The sequence below is a fragment of the Canis lupus genome, chromosome 20, assembly GCF_011100685.1.
Source record: "Canis lupus familiaris isolate Mischka breed German Shepherd chromosome 20, alternate assembly UU_Cfam_GSD_1.0, whole genome shotgun sequence".
Taxonomy (NCBI): Eukaryota; Metazoa; Chordata; class Mammalia; order Carnivora; family Canidae; genus Canis; species Canis lupus.
This window is the reverse complement of record NC_049241.1, coordinates 50468197-50494761: the sequence shown is the minus strand read 5'-3', so window position 1 is coordinate 50494761 and position 26565 is coordinate 50468197. Positions and strand designations below refer to the sequence as shown.

General features: G+C 53.3%; 1 protein-coding gene and 1 long non-coding RNA gene across 3 annotated transcripts; one reads left to right on the top strand and one right to left on the bottom strand.

The window, feature by feature from the left end:
- Positions 1-680: 680 nt before the first annotated feature.
- On the bottom strand, positions 681-26331 carry KANK2 (KN motif and ankyrin repeat domains 2). Of its 2 annotated transcripts, XM_038567251.1 has the most exons (13): positions 26272-26316; positions 24775-24996; positions 23696-23808; positions 22059-23288; positions 11758-11925; positions 11559-11661; positions 10177-10416; positions 9605-9692; positions 8855-9074; positions 7931-8073; positions 5077-5277; positions 4908-4997; positions 681-2855 (listed from the first exon to the last, which is right to left on the bottom strand). In XM_038567251.1, the coding sequence occupies exons 3-13, from the start codon at positions 23730-23732 to the stop codon at positions 2802-2804; spliced, it is 2574 nt and encodes an 857-aa protein (XP_038423179.1). In that variant the 5' UTR covers positions 23733-23808; positions 24775-24996; positions 26272-26316; the 3' UTR covers positions 681-2801. The 2 variants fall into 2 exon arrangements, with proteins under 2 accessions (XP_038423179.1, XP_038423180.1); XM_038567252.1 differs by lacking the exon at positions 24775-24996 and having other exon boundaries at positions 26272-26331.
- LOC119864741 lies at positions 2579-5659 on the top strand. The gene is made up of 2 exons (XR_005375112.1): positions 2579-2942; positions 4560-5659. It is a non-coding gene; the product is annotated as an uncharacterized LOC119864741 (long non-coding RNA).
- Positions 26332-26565: the final 234 nt, after the last annotated feature.

Here is a 26565-nt window from a genome sequence, read left to right as displayed (position 1 = left end):
TTGCTGCAAACATGGCAATGTTCTATACCTCCACAGTTCAATACAGTAGCCACCAGGCACGTGTGCTTAAGGAGCACAAATTAATTGTAACTAATTTACATTTAAATGGAAATAGCCACTTGGGATAGAACCCCGGGACAGAACCCCGTAGTGCAGAGCAGTAGGGAGTTTACTGTATTATTCTTGTCACTTTTCTGTTGCTCTGACCATTGTTTGAAGTAAGTCCATTTTAATTTTAATGTTTTTTTGAGAGTGCATGTGGGTGGTGGGGAGGGATGAAGCAGAGGCAGAGGGAGAGAATATTCCAAGCAGACCCCCAGCTGAGCGTGGAGCCCAATGTGGGGCTCCATCCCATGACACTGAGATCATGACTGGAGCTGAAACCAAGTCGGATGCTTAACCGATGGAGCCACCCCAGACGCCCCCAAAATAAGTTCATTTTTTAAAAAAGATTTTATTTATTCATGACAGAGAGAGAGAGAGAGAGAGGCAGAGACACAGGCAGAGGGAGAAGCAGGCTCTATGCAGGGAGCCCGATGTGGGACTCGATCCTAGGACCCCAGGATCATACCCCGGGCTAAAGATGGTGCCAAACTGCTGGCACCTAAGTTCATTTTTAAAAAGAGATCTATTTTAAAGCTTAAAGAGGAGCACAGTGAGACAAAGACCAGGCATTCGTGTGTGGACATTATCATACGGTAGCTTTATTAAATTCTTTTACCTTCTACAACGCGATTACAAAAAGGAATACTTCATTTAAGTGTAATACTGTCTTTATGGACGTACCGTGGTCGGAAAGTGGAGCTAAAGGTCACGAACGAATACACGTGAGAACAGGGACAAAGGCGGGACGTCCCTGGAGCCTAGTCTAGCACAGCGAGCCCAGTGGGTAGGGGAAGGGAAGCAGGGATGAACAGAGACTTATTTGGGGGGCGGTGGTGGTATTGTCAATGAGCTGCTTCTAGGAGCTTAAACCCAAGGGCCGGCTCAGGGGCCAGACACACAGGCGTACAGCTTTGGTACCATATCTCAAAGCTGCCCAAAGTCCTGGCCTTGTGTCACACACAGCAGTCGTCCCCAGTCAGCTTTGTTTTTGTTTTCTCTCCAATTTACATACACACACACACACACACACACACACACACACACACGCGCGCATGCATGCACACGCAATCGAGGGTGTCTTCTTTGACCGTCCAAGCTCTTCTGTCTCAGGTACCTCCCTGCTGTCAAAATCAAAGCACGCCAGACTCCATCAAGCCAAGAAACCCCTTCTTTCCTAGGAGAGAAGCCAGCACTTCGCTTTCCTGAATGAACATGAGCACTCAGGGCTCGCTCTGTCCAGCTGCGGTTTGGCTCCGACCCTGGCAGCTGAGCTGAGAACCGGACGAGAGGGGACAGGACGCTGATTAGCTGGGGATCTGACTCCCTGTCTGTCACAAGGCACTTCTCAAGGCTCCGAGCCCATCCCCCACCCGCCCCCCCTTTTTTTTTCTTGTTCACCAAAGGAAGGAACTGGAAAGAAAACTCTGTTAAGATTCTGAGGACAGAACAGGCCATGAAGGAAACTGTGTGTGTCTGGTGAGCCTGATTTCCAGCAGGCCCTGGTCCAGGCAGCTCCGGAAAGCCCATAGGTTGTTTAAAAAAAAAGAAAGAAAAGAAAGAAAAGAAAGAAAGAAAGAAAGAAAAAGAAAAAAGGGAAAAAACAAAAAACCATCACCAACCCCAGCTGGCCTTTGTTTGGTTTTCGGCAAAGCCCTGTCTCTTTAAGTTTGCACTGGGAGCCCTCGAGGGCAGCCAACTTTTAATTGTGCACACATGGAGTTTCTGGAGCTTGCCCTGTGCTTTGCCAGCAAGCGCATGCCCTGTTTTATCCCCCCTCCTTTGAGGAGAGAAATTCTGGAGTCTGGGGAGGTGGAAGGCGGCCCCCGTGTTACCAGGGTTCCAAGCCCAGGGACGCGGCAGCTGCTCTGGGAACCGATTTCATTTCCTGCATCCCTAGGTCTGAAGGATTTTCTAGGAAAATTACTATTTGCCAGGGCCTCCACGCAGGGAGGGGACGGATTTCTGTGTGATTCTTGCATGTGAACTGCTCACACATCTCGGCTGCTGGGTCCTGAGCCCCCCTGACTTGGAAGCAGCAGGAAGGACTGAGCTTCCAGCCCTGAGTGACAAGAACAGAATCTGGCTTTGCGAAGAGACCAGAAGAATATTCTCCCAAGAAAGCGGTTGGAGGGGGGGGGGGGTTTGAAGTGGACAAAACACTATTATCTGGCAGACAAGTAAATGTGGGGTGGGCGGGAGGGGGCGGGGGTGTCAAGCCACTCCAGACGTGACCCGCGCATAATGACATTCGGGATTAAAATGAAAATATGCAATTCCAGTGACTTTCAAATTTGGCAACAAGGAATAGGATTTCCCCCACTCCCCCGATAATGACTCAAAAATACGGTATTCTCCTTTTCACCCCGCTCCATGCATAATTGCCAGCTGATTGTTCTCCATGTTCTTGTTCTTCACAAACCCACGCCCCAGCATCAGCCACTGGCGCCAATTTATGGAAGAATTTAGCTCCAGTCTGCGCTGCGGCCGCTTTGAACTGGCGTACCAGGGAGAAACCCGCTTTAGGCTGGAGTCTTGTTGCAGTTCCTCCTGGGAAGCGGAAGGAAAACCCCACTTGCCTTTGAGACTTGGGCCTCGGTGGGTCGGTGGGTTGGTGGGTCGGCGTGGGGGCTGGCGAGGGAGGAGACAAGGGGCAAGGGAGGAGGGACGGTTGGCTCTGGGGCTGGTCTCCCTCACGGCTACTCTTCCGCAGAGGATGACGCAGGGCTTTCGTCATCTGACATCGGGGCAAACTGAAACAAGAAGCAGAATTCTTTTTGTTTGGCATCACTGCCAATGCCTACGTGGCGCCAACCTTGTTGGCTGGCCCTGTGGCTGAGGTGAGTGAACAGAACGCGGTCCCTTGGCCTCGAGGAGGGGATGTTCAGAGCAGCACACGAATGCAGAGGAGGATTTTCATCACGGATTAAAGGATGGAGGGGAATGAAAGTGGGGTACAGGTAGTCAGGGCAGGGGGCCTTCTGGGCTGAGTGATGCTGAGGGGCCAGCCAAGGGGTGGGGCATTCTGGCAGTGGGAGCAGCAAGTGCAAAGGCCCTGAGGCAGGAGCAGCGGACAGGCTGAGTGGCCTGAGCAAGGTGCAGAAGAGAGGGGGGGGAGGGGAGGGAGTTGGTGCAAGGCTTGGTGGGCTCTGGGGATGACTTTGGCTGTTTCTCCAAGTAGGGGGACAGCCAAAGAGGGCTGTGAGCTGAGGAGGGATGTACCCTAACTCAGGGGTTCACGATGACCTCTGGTTGCTGTGGGGAGTATAGACTGGAGGAGGCAGTGAGGGTGGGTGCCAGGGTGGAGGCAACAGCAGTGGTCCAGGTGGACAGAGATGGAGGACTGGGGTCTGTCCCTCAGGAGTCCCTGGGGGCAGGACCACGTATCAGACAACAGGTTATCACCTGGTCCTAACACTCCCATCTTCCAGTTGAAAAAAACTGAGGCTGAGCTGATCCCTAGGTGATGCTCTGAGCACCACAACTGAGTCCCAGGTGACCCAACACCCTGGGGAATGAAGCTGGAAAAACCTAGAGCCTTAGTAAGAAGCCGAAGACCCCTTCTGTTTGGAGGGGGGGGGTCACTGTAGTCAATGCTCACCATGCCACCCCCGAGCCAGGCTCCAGATGTGCCTCAGGGAGGCCAGAGCAAGTGCAAGGTAGAGTGAGGAGGAAGGAACATGAGATTCCTGCCCAAGGTCTGGAGTCAGATGCCCCCGGGGGCCTCCACCCCTTCCTATCCGTGGGACTTTGGGCTGTTGGGGGGAAGGGGGCTGTAACCATTCTAAGCCTCAGTTTCCCCACCAGAAAAATGGAAATGATAACAGTACTTTGTACAGCTGAGTCAGGCTCTTCTGGAGGGTTCGAGAAATCATGGCTGAGAGGCACTTAGCATACAGTCCATCAGATTGGAAGAGCTTGTCTCCTCCATCAGACAAGGGTATCGTTTTAGAGACCTATGAGGAGTGCCCCTGTCTCCTCCTTCAGACTGGATCAGCTCTCTCCTCCATCAGACACTTAGGATAGAGCAAGTATCAAAATTATCCTGTCAGGCTTCCTGAGAGTGTTTTTTGCTAACAGGCATGATTTCCTTTTTTTCTTTTTGTGCATGATTTCTTAAAAAACCCTGGTTTCTATGCTCAAATAGAGAAATGCCAAGTTAGACACAGGTGAGGTTTCTTTACAGGGAGACGTGTCAAGGTCTTTCATACACTGACATGCGTCGAGTAAAAGCCAAAGTCCTCACTGTGGCCCAAAAGATCCTTCATGATCTATGGAATCACCTCCTCGCTTTCATCTCCTCCCCTTGGAGCCCTTGATGCTCCACACCACACCAAGCATGCTCCTGCCTCAGGGCCTTTGCAACGGCTGTTCCTTCTGCATGCACAGCCACACAACTCACTCCTCCTCTTCCTCAGTAGGTCCCCACTCTCACTGTCCCTCTTATCCTGTTTCAGGTTTCTTTCCAGCTGCTACTGTCCCCTGGCTACACAGTGATTTGCATATTTTGTATCTTGCTACGATGCCTGCTCTGTGGGGGCAGAAGCCATTTCCTGTTTGGTTCAGCGCTGTGAGTACCAGGGCCTATCATGCAGTGGGTGCTCTGTAAATATTTCTCAAATGAGTGGATGGTAATTAAGAGCATGCATTTGGAACCACAGATCCAGGTCCAAATGCTATTATGTAGTCTCAGCTGTCCGTGCCTCATTTCCTCATGGGGGCACCGGGAAGGTTCAATAAGCATGGGCTGCACACAGCACCAGCCCAGAGTCCCCACCGCCCACCCTGCCAGGGTTGACACTCACAGAGCACTTGATGTTCATGCGAGAGTACAGCATGGATGCGATTTCACTCTGCCCGGCGTCCAAGGCCACCATCAAAGCTGTGCTCCCGTCCTGTAAGGCATCCACTGCTATGACGAGGCCCCGAGCTGGGCTCCCGCCCTCCCCGGGGTGCACCTGGGGGGGGACTCACGCGATCAGTGAGCGAGATGTCGCAGCTGGGCACAGCCAGCAGGAGCCCTGTGATCTCCTTGTGGCCGTGCTCACAGGCGCACATGAGGGCCGTGGAGCCGTCATCATCCTGCACGTTGACATCTGCTTCACAGGCCAGCAGAGCTTTGACCACATCCACCCGTCCGTGGCTGACCGCCAGCATCAGGGCTGTCTGTCCCGCCTGGGCAGGGCAAGGAAAAGGTTTATGGACCATGCAGGCCCCAAGGCATGACACCCTTGCTCTGGAACCTTCCGTGGTTCCCAAGTACTGTGATATTAACAGTATCCCCACTTGCTGGCCTTCTAGATCTCAAACAATTCCTCCCACCACCGGGCCTTTGCACCTGCTGGTTCCTTCTCTTCCTGCTGTCCCCTCATCCCTCACGTTTTGGCTTAAACATTTCCTCTTTGGAGAGGTGTTACTTGCCTACCCACTCCCATCCCCAACTAAAGCTGATTCCTAGCTCCCAGATGTAAATATAGATGTAAAAACTTATTGATCTAAGATTTGTATACTTTTCTGTATGTCAGTTGAACCTCAATAAAAATTAAATCAACGTTCATTAGTGGCTGAATGGAAAAGCAAACTGTCATATACCCATACTACAGAGTATCATTCAGCCTTAGAGGTGAATGAAGCACTGATGCACACCGCATCACGGACGGATCTTGAAAATGTTACACTCAGTGGAAGAAGCCAGACAAAAGAATACGTATTATGTGATCCTAATTATATAAAATATCCAGAATTGGTAAATCGATAGAGATAGAAAACAGATGGGTGTTTGCCAGGAACAGAGGGAGAGGGGATGGGGAGTGACTGCTAATGGCACAGAGCTTCCTTCTGGGGTGATAGGAATGTTCTAGAAGTAGATAGAGGTGATGGTTGTACAACACTGTGAATGTACTAAATGCCACTGAATTGTATACTTTAAAAGCTATAATATTTTTTAAATTATTATTTGTGTGTGTGTGTGAGAGAGAGAGAGAGAAAGAGAGAGAGAGAGGGAGAGGGAGAGAGAGAGAGAAAACGCTCATGTGCAGGGGGCAGAGCAGAGAATCTTTTTTTTTCAGAGCAGAGAATCTTAATCAGGCATCATGCCTAGCACAGAGCCGAACACAAGGCTCGATCTCATGACCTGAGATCATGACCTGAGTAGAAATTAAAGAGTTGGATGGTGAATCAACTGAGCCATCCAGAACCCATTTATTATTATTATTATTATTATTATTATTATTATTATTTTTTTTTTTTTTTTTTTTTTTTTTTTAAGTAAACTCTACTCCCAGGGTGGCACTCAAACTCAAACAGGACCCAGGATCAAGAATCACATGCTTTACCAACTGAGCCAGCCAGGTGCCCCTAAATGGATACTCTTATGTGAATTTCACCTCAGTTAAAATAAGTAAACCATTGAAATACTGTTTTTACTTAAAAACTAAATCAATAGGGACGCCTGGGTAGCTCAGCAGTTGAGTGTATGCCTTTGGCTCAGGGTGTGATCCCAGTTCAAGGATCGAGTCCCACTTCAGGCTCCCTGATGGGGAGGAGCCTTCTTCTCTCTCTGCCTATGTCTCTGCCTCTCTGTGTCTTTCATGAATAAATAAATCAAATCTTAAAAAAAAAAAAAAAACTAAATCAATAGAAGAGCCAGCAGGGTCTGTTCTTGCTTGTTATGCCCTGTGACAGAGCCCTGCTTCTATCCTGTGTTTTTTTTTTTTTTTTTAAAGATTTTATTTATTCATTTGAGAGAGGGAGAGGGAGCATGAGCAGGGGAGGGGTAGAGGGAGAAGCAGACTCCCCGCTGAGCAGGGAGCCTGACTTGACACAGGGCTCAATCCAGGGCCCTGAGATCATGACCTGACCTGAAGGCAGACACTTATCGGACTGAGGCACCCAGGCGCCTCTCCTTCGCTGTCTTTAAGCTGTTGCAAATCCCCCCCTTTCCTGCTATCCCCATAGAGTCCTGGCTGCCCTTCTGCCCAGGTGCCTGTCCATGCCCCAGTCACCTCCACGGTCTCCTGGCTTCTGCTCCCCAACATGCAGCCAAAGGGAGATTTTTCAAATCAGAAAGCAGGCCATTGCCACCGCCCTGGTTAAATGCCGCTGGTGGCTTTCTGCAGCCCCTGACCAAACCTGCTCCAAGCCTCTGTGCTGCCTGGAATGCTCTCAGCTCCCAGAGCTCCAGGCCGCTAGTGAACTTCAGGAGGGCGGAGATGTGCCCGCTCGTCCACCATCTGAATCCCTAGCATCTTCAGCTGCTGCTCAATGAATTACCAAGCACGACGTGGGATGGTGTCAGATTAAGAATGGTGGAGGATCCCTCCCACACCCCACACCCCATCTCCACTGGAAGGCCCTGTATCAGAGGCAGTCTGGCAGGCAGGTCATTAAGGATGGGGTTCTAGGGGCATCTGGTCTGGGTGGCTTGGTCGGTTGGACATCCACCTTCAGCTTGTCACGATCCCGGGGTCCTGGGATCAAGCCCCAAGTTGGAAGAGCAGGGAGCCTGCTTCTCCTTCTCTATTTGCCTGTCACTCTGCCTACTGTGCTCTCTCTCACTCTGTCAAATAAATAAAATCTTGAAAAAACAAAAAAAAGAAAAAAAAGAAAAAAAAGAATGGGGTTCTAAAGCTAGATCAGCTGGGTTCAAATCCCACCTCCTTTAGTCTGACCTGGAAGAAATGAGTGCTTCTCTGAGACTCAGCTTCCTCTTCCGTGCAGTGGGGATTCTCCCCCTGGGCACGGAATGAGATCACACCTGGGCTTGGTGCACAGCCAGGGCTCGGGAAGCAGAAGTACCACTGGGGTCTGCAGCACCAAGGGCCTGTACCTGGCTGGCTTTGGCATTGACATCTCCAAGCCGGAAGAGCTGCAAGACGGTCTCGATGTCATCCTGGGTCTTCAGGTTGGCCAGGGCAGTGAGCATGATGGGGCTGTAGCCAGCACGGTTCTGCTTGTCCACCTGGCACACACCTGGGGGGGTGGTAAGGAGGAGTGGGACCCTCAGACCTCAAAACTGGGGGAGGGCCCATGAGAACCAGGCAACGTCTTGGCTATCACAGTCTAGCTGTGGCCTGAGTCCTACCTTTCCCCAGGTTGAGTGCCCCATTCTGCCCCAGGGTCTGCACCTCTATTATGCTGCCCCATTAGATGAGGGACTTCTAAGGAGGGGGAGACTGTGTCTCCTTCATCAGCCTGGAGACTCTGACACTGGCACGCAGGTTTAGGGCTAAGAGTAGGGGACTGTGTCTTCTCCACTAATCTGGAAGAGCCAGTCCCCCTTCAGACTAGCCTCTACCTTCTCCATCAGATTGTGGGCCCTGCTTCCTTCATCAGTCTGGGAGGCTGTTATCTTCTTTGTTAGACCAGGGAAGAGCAGATTTCTTCCTGCCTATTCAAGGACCACATCTTTGAAGTCCCAGGAGGGAGGCTATGGCCTTCTCTCAGACCATGGCTCCAGAGAGGTCACCTTCATCACATAGGGGTCCTTGGGGGTGGTGGAAAAGTCTACACAAAGACTGTGTCTGCCTTCGCCAGTGTGCGGGGGCTATGGGTATGGACTGTACCTCCCTGACCAGGCTGGAGGGTGGTGTCTCCTCCACCAGACAGGGAGGACAGCGTCCCCCCATCAGACCAGAAGGCTGGCATGCCCTCAAGAGACTATGAAGGCAGTGTCTCCCCCATCAGACCATAAGCTGGGGGTAGCAGCCAGCCCACTTGCCCAGGGCCCCCCTGTCCTGCCCCACTGGCTCACCGCTGTCGAGCAGCTGCCGTACCACGGGGAAGTTGGCATGAGACACGGAGTAGTGCAGAGCGGTGTTGCCATTGCTGTCGGCGATGTTGACCACGTAGTCCAGCAGGCGCACTGACATGGCCCGGAACGTGACCAGGTGGCGCCGCACGAGCTCGGGGTGGGCGTCGCTGCGGCAGGCCAGGCGCAGCCACTCCTGCAGCACCGTGGTGTAGGCCACTTTCTGGATGCGGAGGGGAGGAGAAGGGTAAGAGGGCGGCAGCAGCCTGCTCCCCGCCAATTGGACTGAGCCCCAGGTGTGGACACCCCTGTCCCGAACCAGAGCCTGAAGGAGAAGCGTGGACAACCCTCCCTGGGTAAGCCCCTTGCACTAAAGAGTGTGGTCTCCCCATCCCGGACAAGGGAGGCCCAGGTGTGCCCCCAAGGAAGGTGTGAGCATCTCCATCCTGCGCATGTGCTCTTCAGAGGCAAGGACAGACACCAGACAAGAGAAATGTGGCACCGCCTCCCTCAAGATCCCAAAACAACAGGAACCAGAGGCCAGGACTGCCAACAGGTGACCGTCTCCGGCCCCGCCCACCACCCTGGCCCCCATCCAAGGCCCATGACCCAAGCCCGACCACCCCACCTCCCAAGCTCTCTGCTTGGATCCTGGAGTCCCTTCGAAGCCGGCACAGGGAGACACTGTGGATGAGACGCTGGGGTAGGGGTGGAAGGGAAGAAGGGGACCCCGGACCCAGGGCCCCATCATACCAGCTCCCGCTCAGTGAGGGCATTCGGATTGTCCAGGTACTTTTCCAGGGCCAGGCAGGCTGAGATGAGGTCGGGGCTTAACTCCATCCTGCAAGGGGTGGACAAGACGGAAGTTTACCTTGGGAGCACTCACCTCGGCCTCCTGGGTGACCACAGACAGGGGGAACACACAGATTCCAAGAGAAAGTGGACACACAGACTAAAGTTTATTCCAAGTGGGCAGTAGTGGATAGAAAATCTTTGCCCAAAGGCAGATTTTTCATCAGGGTGGAAAAAAAAAAAAAAGATTCAAACATGTGGGCAGGTGGGGCATTCATCCCAAAGACAGTGGGTGGCTTAAGGACAAATTCTGCCTGCCCCTTAAATTCTAACCCCAATAACCCAAACTGCCTGCATCAGTTTATCAAAGCCTGTAGACCTTCCGATAGCCAGGAGAAAGCACTTGTTTGCTAATTCAGACTAAGGTGTGTATGACTGATGGGAGGTTCCTTCAGAGGGCATGAATGGTGAGATCTGAGGCAGAAGTCACCCACCTCACCCTGTCTGAGTCCCTCCTAACAGAGAAAACTGACCGGATCTCCTCCTCTGCATTCGCTCCTGATGCTGCCTCCGCCACAGGCACGTGCTGAGACTCCCGAGGCAGCTGGCACACCTCCTGGCTGGTCTTGGCTGCTGCTGTCCCCGAGGGCCTGAGCTGGGGGGCTTCGACCACACTTGGAACCCTCTCCTCTGGCTCTGGGGCCTCATTCTCTGTGCTCTCATTGTCCGAGAAGTTCTCTGCTGTGCTAGAGTCCTCAGATGAGGACTCGTATCTGGGAAGGAAGGACGGGCAGAGTGAGGAGATGCTGCAGATGGGACAGGACATGGCAGGGGAGGGCACAGGGTTCTGACAACTTGACTGCTCTGCGCCTTGGCTTCCCCATCTGTTAGGTGGGAGTAATGGCAGTATCTACGTCACAGAGCTGCAGGGATGTGCCTTCCAGCACCTGGCACCCAGTAGGTGCTCAATAAACACTAGCTCAGCCTGTGATAATGCTCAGGGTGGGTCAGGGAGAAATATTGCTCTCACCTTCCACCTCTTCCCCCTTTGCCTCTTACGCAGGTCCCTCAACCCACTGCAAACAGGTCTCTCTTGTGCTTCTTGCTGCCTCTGGACAAAGTCTAAGCTTTTGGGCCTAGCAGTCAAGCCCCCAAACGGTCCCTGACTCCAACCTCCTGTGCCTCTTGCTTCTCAAGGGTATCACTGCTTCCTCTCACCAGAGCCTTTATCAGGCTGTGCCCTTTACCGGGAGTGCCCTCCCAACCCCCACTCTTCACTTGGTAGCTCCTGCTTATCCTTTTTTTTTTTTTTAAAGATTTTATTTCTTTAAAAAAAAAAAAAAAAAAAGATTTTATTTCTTTATTTGAGAGAGAGAGAGCGAGCACAAGAACAGGGAGGGTCAGAGGTTGAAGTAGGCTCCCTGCCAAGCAAGGAGCCTGATGTAGGTCTCGATCCTGGGACTCTGTGATCATGACCTGAGTCAAAGGCAGATGTTTAACCGACTGAGCCCCTCCAGGCTCTCTCTGCTTATCCTGCAGCACACTCATCCCCTCCTTCAGTGTCCTCTCTGGGGACACCAACGCCTCCCCTGACACAGTCTGAGGAGGGGCATGGGGCAGAGGCTGCGGCCCAGGCTCGGGAGTCTGATTCCCGGTGGCCGTGTGAGCTCCAGCAAGTCACTTGGCCCCGAAGTGCCTCGGTGTCCCCAAGTGGCTACTGTGCTTTGGTTCCAGTAATGAATCAAAACAAGGGGCCCAAAAAAAAAACAAAACAAAAAACAAAAAAAAAAAAAAACAAGGGGCCCAGACCAGGGGGCATTCTTGGACATGAAGGAGCCAAGGAACAAGGAGGAAGGTAAAAGCTGAGGAAAGGGTGGTAGCGTGGGCTGGGGGAAGGGGAGGCCCCCCCTCTCACCCGCCGTTGACGCCCACAAACTGCAGGCTCCTCCGCCGGGCTGCAGGGTCTGCAGGCTCCTCTTTGCGCTTCATGATGGACCGTACGCCGACCTGGGGCTCACCTGCGGGGACGGGCGGCATCATAAGAACCTCCCTGAGCTGGACCCTAAGCCCAGGCCTCCAGCGCCCCGTCCCCCTGGGAGGCCACCCGCACTTACCTGCACCCCCCACCTCCTGTGACTGGCATGAGGCTGCTTGCCTGGTGGGCTCCCCGTCAGCAGCAGCCCGGGCAGCCGACCCACCTGCACTCTTCTCAGGCTGTGCCAGGGAGGTGGCCTCCACCCCTGGGGGTGACGACGGTGACTCTGCAGGAGCCGGTGGGAGCTCTGGAGGGGAGGAAGAGAGGTGCTCACCACGGGTGGATAAGAGCTGGGTCCTTGGGGTCACATGCCCTGGGGCCAGGTGCTCTGGGGGCTGATGCTCATGTCACTTCGTCAAGTCTTCCCACCCCATGAGATCCGGATTGTTACAGATGAGAAAACTGAGGCACAGAGGGTTGCCTGGAGTCACCCAGTGAATGAGCAGCAGAATCTGATTCCACCAGCGGTCTCTTGCCTGCAACAGCAGTGGGTCAGGGACAGGGAAGACGCTGCAACCTTACAATCCTGGCTTGTGACCCCCACCTCTCCAATATCACTCTGAAGGTCGTCTGGAAACGAGGTGTGATCACAGCCAAGAGTCGTGGTCATGGGAGGGTCTCAAATCTCCCATGAACAAGCTGTGTGACCTCAGGTAAGTCACTTAACCTCTCTGTGCGTCAGGAGAATGGCATTTCCTCCATCATGGCATTTCTGTGCGGACTGAGGACCACAGTGTGGGGGGAAGGGCTTAGAACAAGGTCTGGACATCAACAGTGCTCGAGGATCTTGAATTGTAGACGCTACTTTGATAAGACTTATTAGTATTTTAATAAGAGCAAGGCTGTGTTATGATATCACAGCTCCCTTCTTCTGAACTTTAAGCAGGTTAACACTTTAACAATCAGGAAAAAAAACAATAAGGGCTATTGCAAAATAAATTTTTTGAAAGATTTTATTTGAGAGAGAGAGAGAGTGAGAGTATGAGCAGGGGGAGAGGGAGAAGCAGGCTCCTCGCTGAGCATGGAGCCGGATGTGGGGCTTAATACCAGGACCCTGGAATCATGACCTGAGCCAAAGACACTTAATCCACTGAGCCTCCCAGGTGTCCCCAGAAAATAAAAATTAAAACCCCACCCATGTAGGGGTGCCTGAGTGGCTCAGTCGGTTAAGCACCTGACTCTTGGTTTCAGCTCAGGTCATGATCTTGAGACATGGGTTGGGATCCACGCTCAGTGCAGAATCTGCTTGAGATTTTCTCTCCCCTTCTGCCTCCGCTCCTCCCACCCCACTCACAGGGGGACGCATGCGCGCTCTCTCTCTCTCTAACAAATAAACAAAATCTTAAAAACAAAAAACAAAAACAACCCAAGCCCACCCTGGTAGATTTTCAGTGTGAGAAGATGAAAATGTTCTGGAAATGGATGGTGGGGGTGGTTGTACAACAATGTGAATGTGCTTAGTGCCACTGAACTGGACACTTTAGGGATCCCTGGGTGGCGCAGCGGTTTGGAGCCTGCCTTTGGCCCAGGGCGTGATCCTGGAGACCCAGGATCGAATCCCACGTCAGGCTCCCGGTGCATGGAGCCTGATTCTCCCTCTGCCTACGTCTCTGCTGCCTCTGCCTCTCTCTCTCTCTCTCTCTCTCTCTCTCTGTGTGACTATCATAAATAAATAAAAAAATTTTTAAAAAAGTGAACTGGACACTTTAAAATGGTTAAGATTGGGGGGTGTGATGTGGGGGGACACCTGGGTGGCTCAGTGGTTGAGCTTCTGCCTTCAGCCCAGGGTGTGATCCTGGAGTCCTGGGATCGAGTCCCACATCGGGCTCCCTGCATGGAGCCTGCCTCTCCCTCTGCCTGTGTCTCTGCCTCTCTCTCTCTGTGTCTCTCATGAATTAAAAAAAAAAAAAAAGACAGGGGGGCGGGGTGGCAAATGGCTGGCTCAGTCAGTGGAGCATGTGACTCTTGGTCTCAGGGTCATGAGTTCAAGCCCCACATTGGGGATGGAGCCACTTTAAAAAATAAAGTGGCTAAGATGGTTAAGTTTTATATCATGCATATGTATATGTTACCACATTTAAGAAACCCTACCCAGGTTTGGTAGAGGACAAAGGTGACTCTGAGGGCGCTAGTCCCTGGGGTGCCCCCTGCCCATGTTGGTGGGAGTGGGGTGGCAGGGTGCTCCAGGCCTGGATTGCCAGCCTGGTGCCAGGAATAAAAGTGCCACTGTGAGTGGCTGTCCCCAACTCAGAACCTGCTCAGGGCCCCCACAGGCCAAGTGTGGCTTCCATGTCACTGCTTCCCCAGGGCGTCTCATTTCAACCGCTGGCCTTGGGGTCTGCTGGGCAATTCCTTTCAATTCCCTTGAATGGTTACAACCTTTTCTGACATACACAGTAACTACTTCAAGTCTATGATACTCAAATGGAGTTAAGAACAGAGAAGGGACACCTGGGTGGCTCAGTGGTTGAGCGTTTGCCTTTGACTCAGGGCGTGATTCCGGGGTCTGGGATCAAGTCCCACATCAGGCTCCTTGCAGGGAGCCTGTTTCTCCCCCTTCCTGTGTCTCTGCCTCTCTCTGTGTGTCTCTCATGAATAAATAAATAAAATTAAAAAAAAAAAAAAGAACAGAGAGGAAATAGAACAAGCACAGAGTGAAGGACAGATGAGACCCAGCCACAGAATGTGTCTCTGACAGCACCCAGCTCAGGGTGTGGCTGGGCCAGGCCAATTCCAGAGCCGCAGCCCAAGCCCCTGTGGGGAACCAAAGCACACGCTGGGTGTCTATGTGGCTCTCCCGGTTTCTTTTTTAAACTCTGTCAATAAAGTCAATCAAACAAACAAACAAAATCACTATATGGCCAAGTGGAAGGTGTCAGAAGGCAGACGGGCCAGTTCAGAACCTTGGTTATTTGCCCCAAACTCAAGACTCTTAATTTAAAGACCTGGGAGGGTAAAAAAAAATAAAAAATAAAAAATAAATCAGGTGAAACAACACTCAGCTTGGTGAAAGAAACCAGTCACAAAAGGACAAATCCTGTCTGATTCCACTTATGTGAGGTCCTCAGGGGAGTCACATTCACAGACAGGAAGTCGATGGTGGGCGCCAAGAGCTGGGGGAGGGAATGGGGAGTCTGTGTTTAAGAGTTTCAGTTTGGAAAGATGGGAAAGTTCTAGGGAGGGATGCTGGTGCCATGTGAATGTACTTCATGCCACTCAATTGGCCAGTCAGACATGCTAAGTTTCATGTTCATTGTTCTTTACCACAATTTTTTAAGACATAGAAAAAGGAAACAAACAAAAAAAGAAACAGAGCAGCACTATAACCCATTCTGCCCCAAAGGTAAAGCAGGCCCTGTCTCCAAAAGCTTGGATGGCTCCTTCTGGTGTGAGGAGTTCGAAGTCAGGCACTGCAACTGTTAAAACAGCAATGACAATAATAGAACTGATCGAAATTGTTATTGTCATTCCACTAAGGAACAGGGCAAAACGACAAAACGACACCACAGTTTATATGGAAGAACCGAAGTCTATGACCAGCCAAAACAACCTTATAGTAAAAGAGTAGAGATGGGGAACCTGGCTGAGGAGGGCATAGTAAAACATGCCAAACAGCCAAACAGCCACAGTGGCCAAAAGAGCAAATGCTGCTGAGGGAAGAAATGGGCCAAAGGAACAAAAAAAGAGAAGACCCAGCAAAGGCCCCAGCTGAGGGAGCTTGGGTTAAGACAAAGGGGTTTCCACAAATTAGTGGGAAAGATGGTCTTGGGGTGTGGTGCTGGGAAAAGAAGCTCACTCAACCCAAGAAAAATCAAGCTGCATCCCTACCTCACACCTTAACATGAAAACTCAGAAGGATGGATGTAGCTACAGGAAGGTACAAAGCTACAGGAAGAAAATGTAACAGAATATCGGGGGCCTCAGGAAGAGGAAAGATTCCTTTAAAAATTCATCAAAGATAGGGCACCTGCATGGCTCAGTGGTTGGGCATCTGCCTTGGCTCAGGGTGTGATCCCAGGGTCCTGGGATCAAGTCCCACATCAGGCTCCCCACAGGGACCCTGCTTCTCCCTCTGCCTAGGTCTATGCCTCTCTGTGTCTCTCGTGAATAAATAAATAAAATATTAAAAAAAAAATTCCTCAAAGATGAGGCGCCTGGGTGCCTTAGTTGGTTAAATGTCTGACTCTTGATTTTGGCTCAGGTCATGATCTCAAGATTGTGAGATCAAGCCTGGCATCAGGATCCGTGCTAAGTGCGCAGCCTGCTTACAATTCTCTCTATCCCTCTCCCTACTCCTCGTTCTCTGTCTCTAAAAACAAATAAACAAACCTCAAACTACATATGAAAAATACAAGATGATCTCACTTACATGTAGAAGTAAAAAAACAAAACAAAAACAAAAACAAAAAAACCCCAAGGGATTTGTGGGTGGCTCAGCAGTTTAGTGCCTGCCTTCAGCCCAGGCATGATCCTGGAGTCCTGAGATCGAGTCCCGCATCAGGCTCCCTGCATGGAGCCTGCTTCTCCCTCTGCCTGAGTCTCTGCCTCTCTCCCTCTCTGTGTCTATCATGAATAAATAAATAAAATCTTAAAAAAAAAAAAAAAAACAAACTCCTAGATGCAGAGAACAGACCGGTAGTTTCCTGAGTAAGGGGGTGAGAAAATGGGAGAAAGGGGTCAAAATGTACAAATTTCCAGGTATGAAATACATAAATCCTGGATCTGTCCTGTGCAGCATGGTGACTATAGCTAATAATGCTGTATTGAATGAACATCTGAAAGTTGCTAAGAGAGGAGATCTTAAATGTTGTCACAAGAAAAAGTCTGGAACTCTGTGAGCTGCCAGATATTAACTAAACTTACTGTAATAATTATTTTGCAATATATACAAATATCACAATCATTATTTGATTACCCTGAATGGGTACAGTGCTACATGCCAATTATAAGTCAATAAAATTTGAAAAAAAAAATTTAAAAATTAACAAAAGAAGAAAAATAGGATGGGTTTAACTGTATTTGACATGAACATTTCTACTTCATTATAAAACAACAACCTTCATAGACAAAGTTAAATGACAGGATATACACTATGGGAAAATATTCACAATGCCAGAAGTGGCCAAAGATTTTCTTCTAGAACAAGACTCAATAAACTTTTTCTGTAAGGGGCCAGGCAATAAATATTCTGTTATGTGGGCTGGAAGGTCTCATTTGCAAAAGCAGCCCTGGACAGTATGTAAATTAATGGGCATGGCTGTGTCACAACACGAATTTCATATTAATTTTGTTCGTGTCACAAAATGTTGTTCTTCTTTTCACATTGTTCAACCATTTAAAAATATGAAAAACCATGCTTAGCTTGTGAGCCTATAAAAACAGGCAGTGGGCTGGACTTGGCCCAAAGGCTGTAGTTTGCCAACCTCGATCCTGGAATATGTCAGAACTTCTCAAAATTGCCCAAGGAAAAACGGACAAAGGCTACAAATAAGTGATTCACAGAGGAGTCTTATGAAACATGTATGGTGATGCCCTATCTCACCAAAAGATCAAAGAAATGCACATTAAAACAAGGAGATACCACCCTGCACCAGAGTCGATGGGCAAAACATGAGAGAAAAAACTTCGTGTTGGTGGGTATGTGGGGCAATGGGCACCTCAGATCCAAGCGTGGCTGGTGGGAGCTTGGACAGGGAGAGCTTGCCCAGAGAGGATTGGACAAAACCTGGAGTGAAATGGTGAATTCCCTGTGAATCAGCAACCCCAGGGGAAGCGACATGTGAAGACAGCACCAGCACTGCTCATGGCAGCCAGGAGCTGGACATAACTGGGTGCCCCCAAGGGGGTATGGATGAGAAAAGCGTAGCACACACTAGGGCAGAAGGCGATGTGGTCCTTCTGACTGACAAACCCAATGTATAAGCATCAGGGTGGAGAGTTCAAAAAGAGTGTACAGAGAGATAAAAAAAGAGAGAGAGAGAGAGAAACAGCAAGATTTTTTTCTTCGGAAATCACAATACCATTTTAGGAAATCAAGCATGCACAGAGCATATTTTTCAAGGACACTGAAATGTCTAAATAAGCTTCTGGAAGGTGGATTGCGAGGAATGATATTACATGGGCTGGGGGGGGAGTGTGAGCGGCATAGAGCAGGGGTTGGCGAAATATGGACTATGGGCACGATTTTTGCATTCTTGATGGTCGGAAAAACAAAAAAGAATGCTATCTGGGACATGTGAAAATTACATGAAATTGCATTTCATACAGCCACGCTTGTTCCGTTCTATACTGTCCACACTTACGTGCTACAGAAGCAGAACCGAGACGCTAAACTCATCAAAATTCGTGCACAAAATATGCTAATTTTTTTGCATATTAAGCTCACTGCAATCAAGCTTAAAAGAGAGAGAGAGAGAGAGAGAGAACCAAGCAGAATTGAGCCATTGCCACTAAGATCATACGGCCCACGGAGCTGAAAATATTTACCGACCCTCAGCACTGGGGGTGGAAGGTGGAGGTGGAAAAAGAATCAAGTAAAATGAGGGAGCTGGCAGACGCAGATGGAGATGGTCACTGTGAGCAGAAGAATTTAGATGAACTCAGTTTGGGCCTCCTTTGGCCAAAAGAAATTTTTAAAAATTTAAATCACTCAGCCACCCAGTGTAGGAAGGGAGTGGGGCCACAGGGGAATAAAGCAAGTTGGCAAGAGACATCATGGTCCTCAAAAATGGTCTTCCAGAAACCTGTCCTGAGAAAACAGAAGACGTGAGGGGTTTCTGCAGAGGGACGTCTGTGTGGCGCCCGATGACAGCAGACATCGACGTGGCTCACCAGTAAATACTACGTCCCGGGAATTTTTAATCACGGGAAGAAATGCCCCTGGGATCAGGTTCCATCAAAGAAAACCAAAGGCGGAGTTTGAATCCTGGCTCCATGAACAGTGGGCAACCACTGGGGCCCTCTGTTTCCTCTTCTGTCAAATGGGGAATGATAACGCCACCCACCTCACAGGGGTGCTGGGGATGTAAATGAATTAAAATGGAAAAAGAGCGTCTAGAAACGCCCTGGCCCCAAGTAAAGCTACCTAAATGCTTTTAAAAGTGAAATAATGCTAGACAACACATTCCATCGGTTCCCTGTTGCTGGACTTGAAACCTACATATTATTTTCTGCATTAAAAATTTCGGAAGGAAAGAAGCAGAAGTGCTGACAACAGCTGTGTCTGGGCGGTGGTGGGTTTATGGGGGTTTTGTTTTGTGTTCCAGATTTTTCTGTACTTTCCAAACTTTCCACAGAGCATATGAATTGCTGTCATAGGAATATGTTTTGAACAGGAGCAAAGGAAATTTCAAAGCTTTGGAGCCCCCACGGATGCACACGCCCAGCTGCCCTGTCTCCCACTCATCTCCCTGCCTTGCTTTTGGGTGGTGGGGGATGGGACTTCATGAGGTCTCCCAGCCTCTGCCTGCCCCACCCACCCTTTCCAGCCTGAGGGGAAGGCTGCTTCGCCCTTTGGCTGCAGTGAGGGAATTCTAGATGGCAGAGAAGTCCTCCTTACTTCCTCCCCCAGGGAGTACTCCGGGACCTACCCATCAAGCTGGGTGACCTAAACACATGGTCCCAACGCTTGTCAAGTCCTGTACATCTAATTTCATTTTTCATATTGCTCCTCCTCCCCAGTCTGCAAGCCCTACAGGGCCCGCCGCTGATGCTCAGGCACCTCTGGACCTTGCTTGTCTGGCCTCATTACTCTAGCTGGTTCAACAGTTTACGTGCTCGAGCCCCTCCTCGCTTCAGGACCTTTGCCCCCACTGTGAACACTCTTCTTCCCACCTTGGTGCCACGTGGCTGCTGCCTCTCTTTCACATCTTGGTTTATTTTTTATTTATTTTTAATTTTTTTTAAGATTTTATTTATTTATTCATGAAAGAGAGAGAGAGAGAGAGGCAGAGACACAGGCAGAGGGAGAAGCAGGCTTCACGCCAGGAGCCTGATGTGGGACTCGATCCTGGGACTCCAGGATCGCGCCCTGAGCCAAAGGCAGGCGGTAAACCGCTGAGCCACCAGGGATCCCCCACATCTTGGTTTAAAGAGCCAACCGCTAACCCTCAAGCACCTACCATGTGCCTGATGCCACATGGAACACCCAATGGGAACTGACACATTGAAGCCTCACACTGATCTGGTGATACCAGGCTGTCAGGACACCCCTACCCCTGGCCATTTGCAAATGAGACACACAGAGGTCAAATAACTAGCTCAAGGGCACAGAACTAGGGGGTAGGGTAATCAGAGTTGGAACCCAGACCATCACCCCACCTGATGGCTGCCTACCCCACGCCCCTGTTTTATTTGCTTCAAACACCTCTCCTCTGAAATGATACTTCTTCACTTATTTACTACGGGGCTTCATTTGTTTGTCGCACTTGTCTATCTTGTTCACTGCTATACCCCCAAAGCCCAAAAGAGTCCTGCACATAGCAAATGTTCAATAAAAGTTTGCAGACTGAGAAGACACTGAAATGAACGGGCAAGCTCCAGCTCCGCCCAAGCAAAGCAGAGGCTGGGGCTGGCTGCAGCAAGGAGGAGTTAAGTGAGACACAAGGAAGAGCTTTTGGGGGCAGCAGCCCACACACAGTGGGAACATCACTAGGTCTGTGTGTCCTGCAGGCAGGCAGCCCCATGGCTGCCCTAGGTGGCATGTCTGGAATGAAGGCTGCCTCTCAGAAATCCCAAGGCGGAGCCGGGCAGAGCCCTTGGCTGGGGGCCAGAGTCAAAGGGCCGGGTGTTTGCGATGGACACAGAACAGAGGAGTGGTGCCTGGAGCTGGCCAGGAACAACATGGAAAGGCAAAAAAACACAGCTGGGTCCCCTCCCTCCAGCATGTGCCCTCTGGTCCCTCCATGGGGCTCTGACATTTGAGACCGGGATGGGGATCTAGGCTGTACCTTAGAGCCCCCTGCAGGTTCAGGCTGACCTCGGTTTAGATCCTGGCTCAGCCACTTCGTGGCTGTGCGACACAGGGCAAGTACAGCTCTTCCCTGAGCCTCAGTCTCCCCAGCAGAGAGCAGAATGGGCCTGAAAGTTATCAACAGAAGCAGCAACAATGGGATCCCTGGGTGGCGCAGCGGTTTGGCGCCTGCCTTTGGCCCAGGGCGGGATCCTGGAGACCCGGGATCAAATCCCACGTCGGGCTCCCGGTGCATGGAGCCTGCTTCTCCTTCTGCCTATGTCTCTGCATCTCTCTCTCTCTCTGTGTGACTATCATAAATAAATAAAAATTAAAAAAAAAAAAAAAAAAGAAGCAGCAACAGGCAGCGCTGGAGGGTTCACTGTGTACATCAAGTCACGAGTCCTAGGGGCTGGGACTATCGTTATGCCACTTTACAGATTGGGAAGCTGAGGCCCAGAGGGGTGAAGTCCCTCACCTAGGGCTACATCATGAAGTAGAATTTGAACCCAGGTTGCTTAACTGTAAAGCCCATACTCTTCAGCCTTCCATGACTGAAAGCCTCAGCACAGCACCTGGCACCAGGCTAGCCTCTGATAAAGAACAGCTGCCATTATTATGACTCATTCTGACAGCTTCTCCCAGGAGCCTAAGGGTGGCAGTGGTGGGGCAGCTGTCTTTTGCAGATCCCACATCCCCTTTCCTGGCATGAGGACTCAGCACTTCCTCTAGGGGACACCCCCTTTGTTCCCTCAAAGGCCACAGGGCTTGGGTGGGGCTCCTCTACCCCCAGGATCTGGGGTTAGAGGATCTGCACTGGGGGCAACGAAAAACACTGTGATTTGGCTCAGTGATGGGCACATGACGGCCACTGGCCAACGAGGGGCGCTCCTGGGATCGTTTATGGGCACCATTTGGACTGAGAAGTTCCCTTTCCACCAAGATGGAAAGACAGATCCCTGGAGTGGTGGGGCCACTTTCACTCACCTGAGAAAGACCTCAAGGTGCACAGAAGATATTTGAGCACCTAGATCCAGCTATGACTGAACCCGTCACCAGGTTACATGAATAATACATTGCCTAAACCGGACTGAAATTGGTTTCTACCATTTACTGAATAAAATGGATGGGTTTTTTGGCTCAATAAGCCAACAGTCCTAGGGACCCTTCCTCAAATACCTCCTGTTTTCTGGATACTTACAATGCACTAGACATGAGGACGTACACTCAATCAGATACCTGATTTTTCTGCATGGTCCCTACAGCACAGAATCAACGGCACAACTGTCCCCTTTTTGCAGGTGAAGAGACCGGGGCTCTGAGAACCAGCGTGGTTGGTCTGACGGAAGGCCAGGGCTAAGGCTAGACCTTGGCCTTCACAGGAACAAAGGGCACCTCTCCCCCAGCCTCCCCCGTGCACTATGGCTCACCTGCTGTCCCGTCGCAGCTTCGTTCCGTGATGCTAATTTTCTTCACCAGGTGGACGTTGCCAGTGGATGCAGTGGCTGTGGGGAACGCTGTCTCTACCACCTCATGGGTACGGAACACTGCAGGGCTCTCGACCCCTCCAGGCGTTGCCAGGGACCGCAGCCCTGTCCCATAGGGCTCCAGACTCTGGGCTCGCTGTGCAGGGGCCCCGGCGGCTGTACTGGCAACCACCTCCACCTCCCGAGGGCCCTCTACCACCCGGACAGTGTCCACGCGGATGGGGCTGTCTGGTGGAGGCCGGGGCTGGGGCTGGGGCTGGGGCTGGGGCTGGGGGTCAGCCTGCCGGGCCTGAGCTGCCTGCAGCTCCTGGAGTGCTTTCTTGAGCTGGGTCTCCAGCACGGCGACCTTAGCGGCAAGGGCTGCCTCCCCGTCAGGCACACCCAAGTCCCGCTCTCGGACCCAGGTGCCCACGCTCCGGGTCTCGAGGGTCACCGGGTCCTCGAGGGGCTCTGGGAGGTCCAGGCAGAGCTCACTGCGGCTCCGGGCCCCTGTGGGGTGGCCCAGGAATTTCTGGCTCTTGAGCTGTACTGTGAGCTGCCGTTTCTCCTCCTGCAGCACAGAGAGCTTCACCTGGAGCACGGGGATCAGCTTCACCTGCTCCTCCAGCTGCCGCAGCTTCCGTAGCGCACCCGCCATCTGTTCCCGCACGTGGGCCAGGTGCCCAGCACTGGGAGGCACGGGTGTGGACAGTCCCGAGCCCCGTGGCGTTGGGGGTGGCAGCCCCACGCCCACCAACGAGCTTGTGGAGCCTGCTGCGCTGGGGGTCAGGGAGCCCAAGCCAGTGGGTGCAGCCGCCTGGTCCTCCAGGCGGCGACGGGCGTCCAGCAGCGTGCGCTCCACGCGCGGGTTGAAGCCGGCACGCGTCTCTAGGGCACCATACTGCGGGTAGAAGCCACGGCCACAGTAGGAGTAGGCCGAGTGGCGGCTGTCCCCACTGGCATTAGAGCACAGAGACTCAGTGGATGTCCACCAGGAGCCGGGACCCCGTGGCAGTGAGCCGAGGCGGGGCCGGCGCTGCACGGCCACGCGCCGGAGCGTGTGGCCTTTCTCAATGTCATCCACGTACTTGAGAAAGTCCAGGTCGAGGCGGTAGCCGTAGGGCGTCTCCACGGAGTATGGTGGGTCAGGCTCCCTGGCAGGGAAGGCGGGTGGGGAGGCTGGACCGGGGGCCCCTGGGGTGTGAAGAAAGACCAGGGCCTCTGAACACTGCTGTCCCCTCCTCAGGGGGAAGGCTCATGTTCACATCCCAGGGAGAGTCGAGGTTTATTCACCCACAGGAGGGGAGACCACTGGGTGCTCAACTGTGGCTCCAGTCTCAGGGCAAGGCCCTGCCCCCTCAGAAACCCTCAGGGCAAGGACCAGGGACTGTCTCTAGTCTCAGACCAGCCCCTTTCCCTAAAAGACTATCTCCCCCATCAGACCCTCTAGGGCAGAGCCAAAGGCCCTCATTCAGGCCTGCAGGGAAGGGTTGTATCCTACCCCCAGTAACCATGCCCCCCCCCCACACTGCCCCCGAGGCAAGGCCTTATCTTTCCCCCCAGACCCTGGGGCAGGGCCCTTTCTTCCCGAGCCCTCTGACCTGGGAAGGGGGCTGGCACGTGCAGGACTTGGGCCATCCTTTGGTCTGCAGACGCTCCTCAAGAGTCACCTGGGGTTTATCTCAGATCACCTGCAGCACTGGCTGAGGCTTACCTGGGGAAAAGGGGATGTTGGAGCCTGGAGTCAGGAAGAGTCTGCAGTGGGGAAGAAGGGGATGTGGCCACCCTTCCCCCACAATTGTCCCCCTCCCAATCCCTCCTCTTCCCCGAGTCTGGGACCCTCTCATAGGAACACACCCGGCCTGGCTGTGGAAAGGGGTGGGGGTGGGGGGGCCCGCGGCCTGGAACAAAGAAACCAAACCTCACGGCCCGCCTGCACATCTGTCCAGCCGCTGGACAGGATCCAGCTGTTCCCACAGCCCCGCCTCCACAAGGCCCTGGGCTGGGGGCCCCCCGAGCCTAACAGGCCCCACCCTTCCTGCACCCCTCCTCTCAGCCCAGGCCAGAAGCTGGCTACAGGGATGCATGGGGGCTGAGGTGGGCAGGGGGCTGAGGCCCTGAGTAAGGGACTGTCTTCCTGAAAGGATCCGAGGACACAGAGACACGGGGACACCAGGAGAGATGGAGCTCAGGGTAGGGGACCCCAAAGCAGAGCTGGGGCAGGCCAACCAGAGTGGGGGGGAGGGAAAGTCGGTGAGGTGGGGGAGGCAGTGAGGAGCAAAGCCTTTCCTCTTTATGGAAACAATTTTCTCTAAAAATAAACAGTTTCGCTGCCGGGCTACACGAGAACTTCCTGCCCCCCCAGGATGCGTCCGGCTCAGGGGCGCAGCAGGGATAGAAGGCCGAGTGGTGGCCAGGGAAGTCATGGGGGTGGGAGGGTGGGGAGGAAGTAAGAGAGGGTGCCTGGAGGCTGCAAAAGGGAGGGACAATCAGAGCCTCTCACTAACCCCTCCTCAGCCCTGGAGACCAGCCAGCACCCTTTTGTCCCCAACACTCAGCCTGAGCTTGGCCAGTTCTTTCTGCTGTCTGACCTCTAGCCACCCTGCTCCAGAGGCCCCAGCCCATCCCATCCCACCAAGGAGGACCCTTTCTGGCTGAGGGGGGCCAGGGCAGTGGGTACCTGGGAGGATGGACCAGGCGGGGCACCTGCCGGGCATGAAGGCGGGGCTGGGGCTCCAGGGGCGGCCAAGCTCCTCCTAGTCTTACACCCTGCTCGCCTCCTGCTTAGTGCCTTTGCTTAGTCTCTTCACGTCCCTCTGCGTCTCTCCACGCTCTCCACGCCTGTGTATCTCACTCCACTTCTCTTACCCTCTGTTTCCACGTCTCTGGCTTCCAATGCCGCCTGCAGCACAGTAACCAATTGTATGAAACTTGGTTTTCCACGAAACCAAGAACTTGGAAGTTCACCCCTACACACCAGGGAGGTGATCAAAAGCATTTTCTGGGGACCTGAGAGAGATGGGCGGGCAGGAAGCAGAATCGGAATATCCCGTGGGGGCCCCTGGAGGTGAAAAGCGGTGGGGCGAGTAATAATCATAATAGTAATAATCACCCCAGCTGCTCATCTGATCACAACATTCCCATCAGGCACAGGTTATTGCCCTGTTTTGGAAACAGGGCATCTGGGGTCACAGAAATGTACAGTGAGTTTGTCCAGGGTCACTAGAAGGGGAAGGGGCTGGGTCTGCACTTGAACCTAAGCCCGGAAGATTCCCCACTGCCAGGGTCACCTCACCCCTAGCTCCGCATCCCTCTGCCCATTTCCCAGACACAGAGACTGAAGGCAGAGGGTCTCTAGTCATCTGATCGCCCTCTAGGTGCGAGGACGACTCCAGGTCTAGAACGCAGATGGAGGTGGGGAGCGTGATGGGGGAGGTGTCTGTGGCTGAAGGCGCCCTCCCTGAGTGGGACCCTGGGGTATAAAAAAGGAAACACCGGGTCGGAGAGAGATGGAGAAAACGAGGCGGACACTCCAAGAGGGAACAGGTAACGGGGCGCGGGGCCGCGGGACCGGGGCCCGAATGGCCGCGGGGTCTCCCTGCAGCCCCCACTCCCAGCCAAGCTGGACGTCTCTGGGGTCTCCCCGCCCCAAAGATGGGGGCAAGGGTGACCCCGCCCCGTGGAGGGAGGGGGCGGGGCCTGCGGGGTCCCCGGCTAATGGCAAACAGCTGCCGCTCCCCACGCCGGCCCAGCCGCCAGGCCGAGGCCCAGCCCGGCGTCCGGCCGGGCCGCCTTCCCGCCGTCTGGGGCCCGGCCCGGCTCGGCCGCGGAGGAGGCGAGGGGGGCCGGGGCGGGGGAAGGAGGTACAGAGGACCGAGGTGGCGGAGAGGAGCAGAGCGACGGCAGGGATGGGGCGGAGGCAGGGCGAGAGGTGCAGGCGGAGGAGGACGGGGCCGGGGGCGAGAGGCAGGGACGGGGCCAAAGGCGGGGAGGGGACAGAGAGGCGGGGAACGAGGCTCTCAGAGTCCGGAAAGTTTGGACCGAGACGTAGAGTTGGAGGCAGAGGCTCGTAGAGAACGGCGAGGTCGTGCCCCGGGATTGGGGGTGGCTGGGGCGGGGACCACGCTCCAACCCCGAACCGGACTCGAACCCCGACCCAGCCTCGGGTCCTACTCGCCTCGCGCGCTCCGGCCGCCGCCGTCCCTGCGTCCCGCCGCCCGTGCGTCCTCCGCGCGCCACCGCCCGGCCGCCCGGCCCTCGGCGGTGGCCCCGCCCCCGCCCCGCCCTCCCCGGGACGGCCCCGCCCCCGCCCCGCCCCGCCCCGCCCCGCCCCGGGCCGCCGCGGAGGGGGACGCCGCGAGGGCGCGATCGCACCTGGCCCGCAGGTGTATACGCGCGCGCGGGGGGTCCCGTGGCGCCCTCCCGCCCTGCCCCGGAGTCCCCGGGGCACGGGCCACCCCCACCGCTGCAG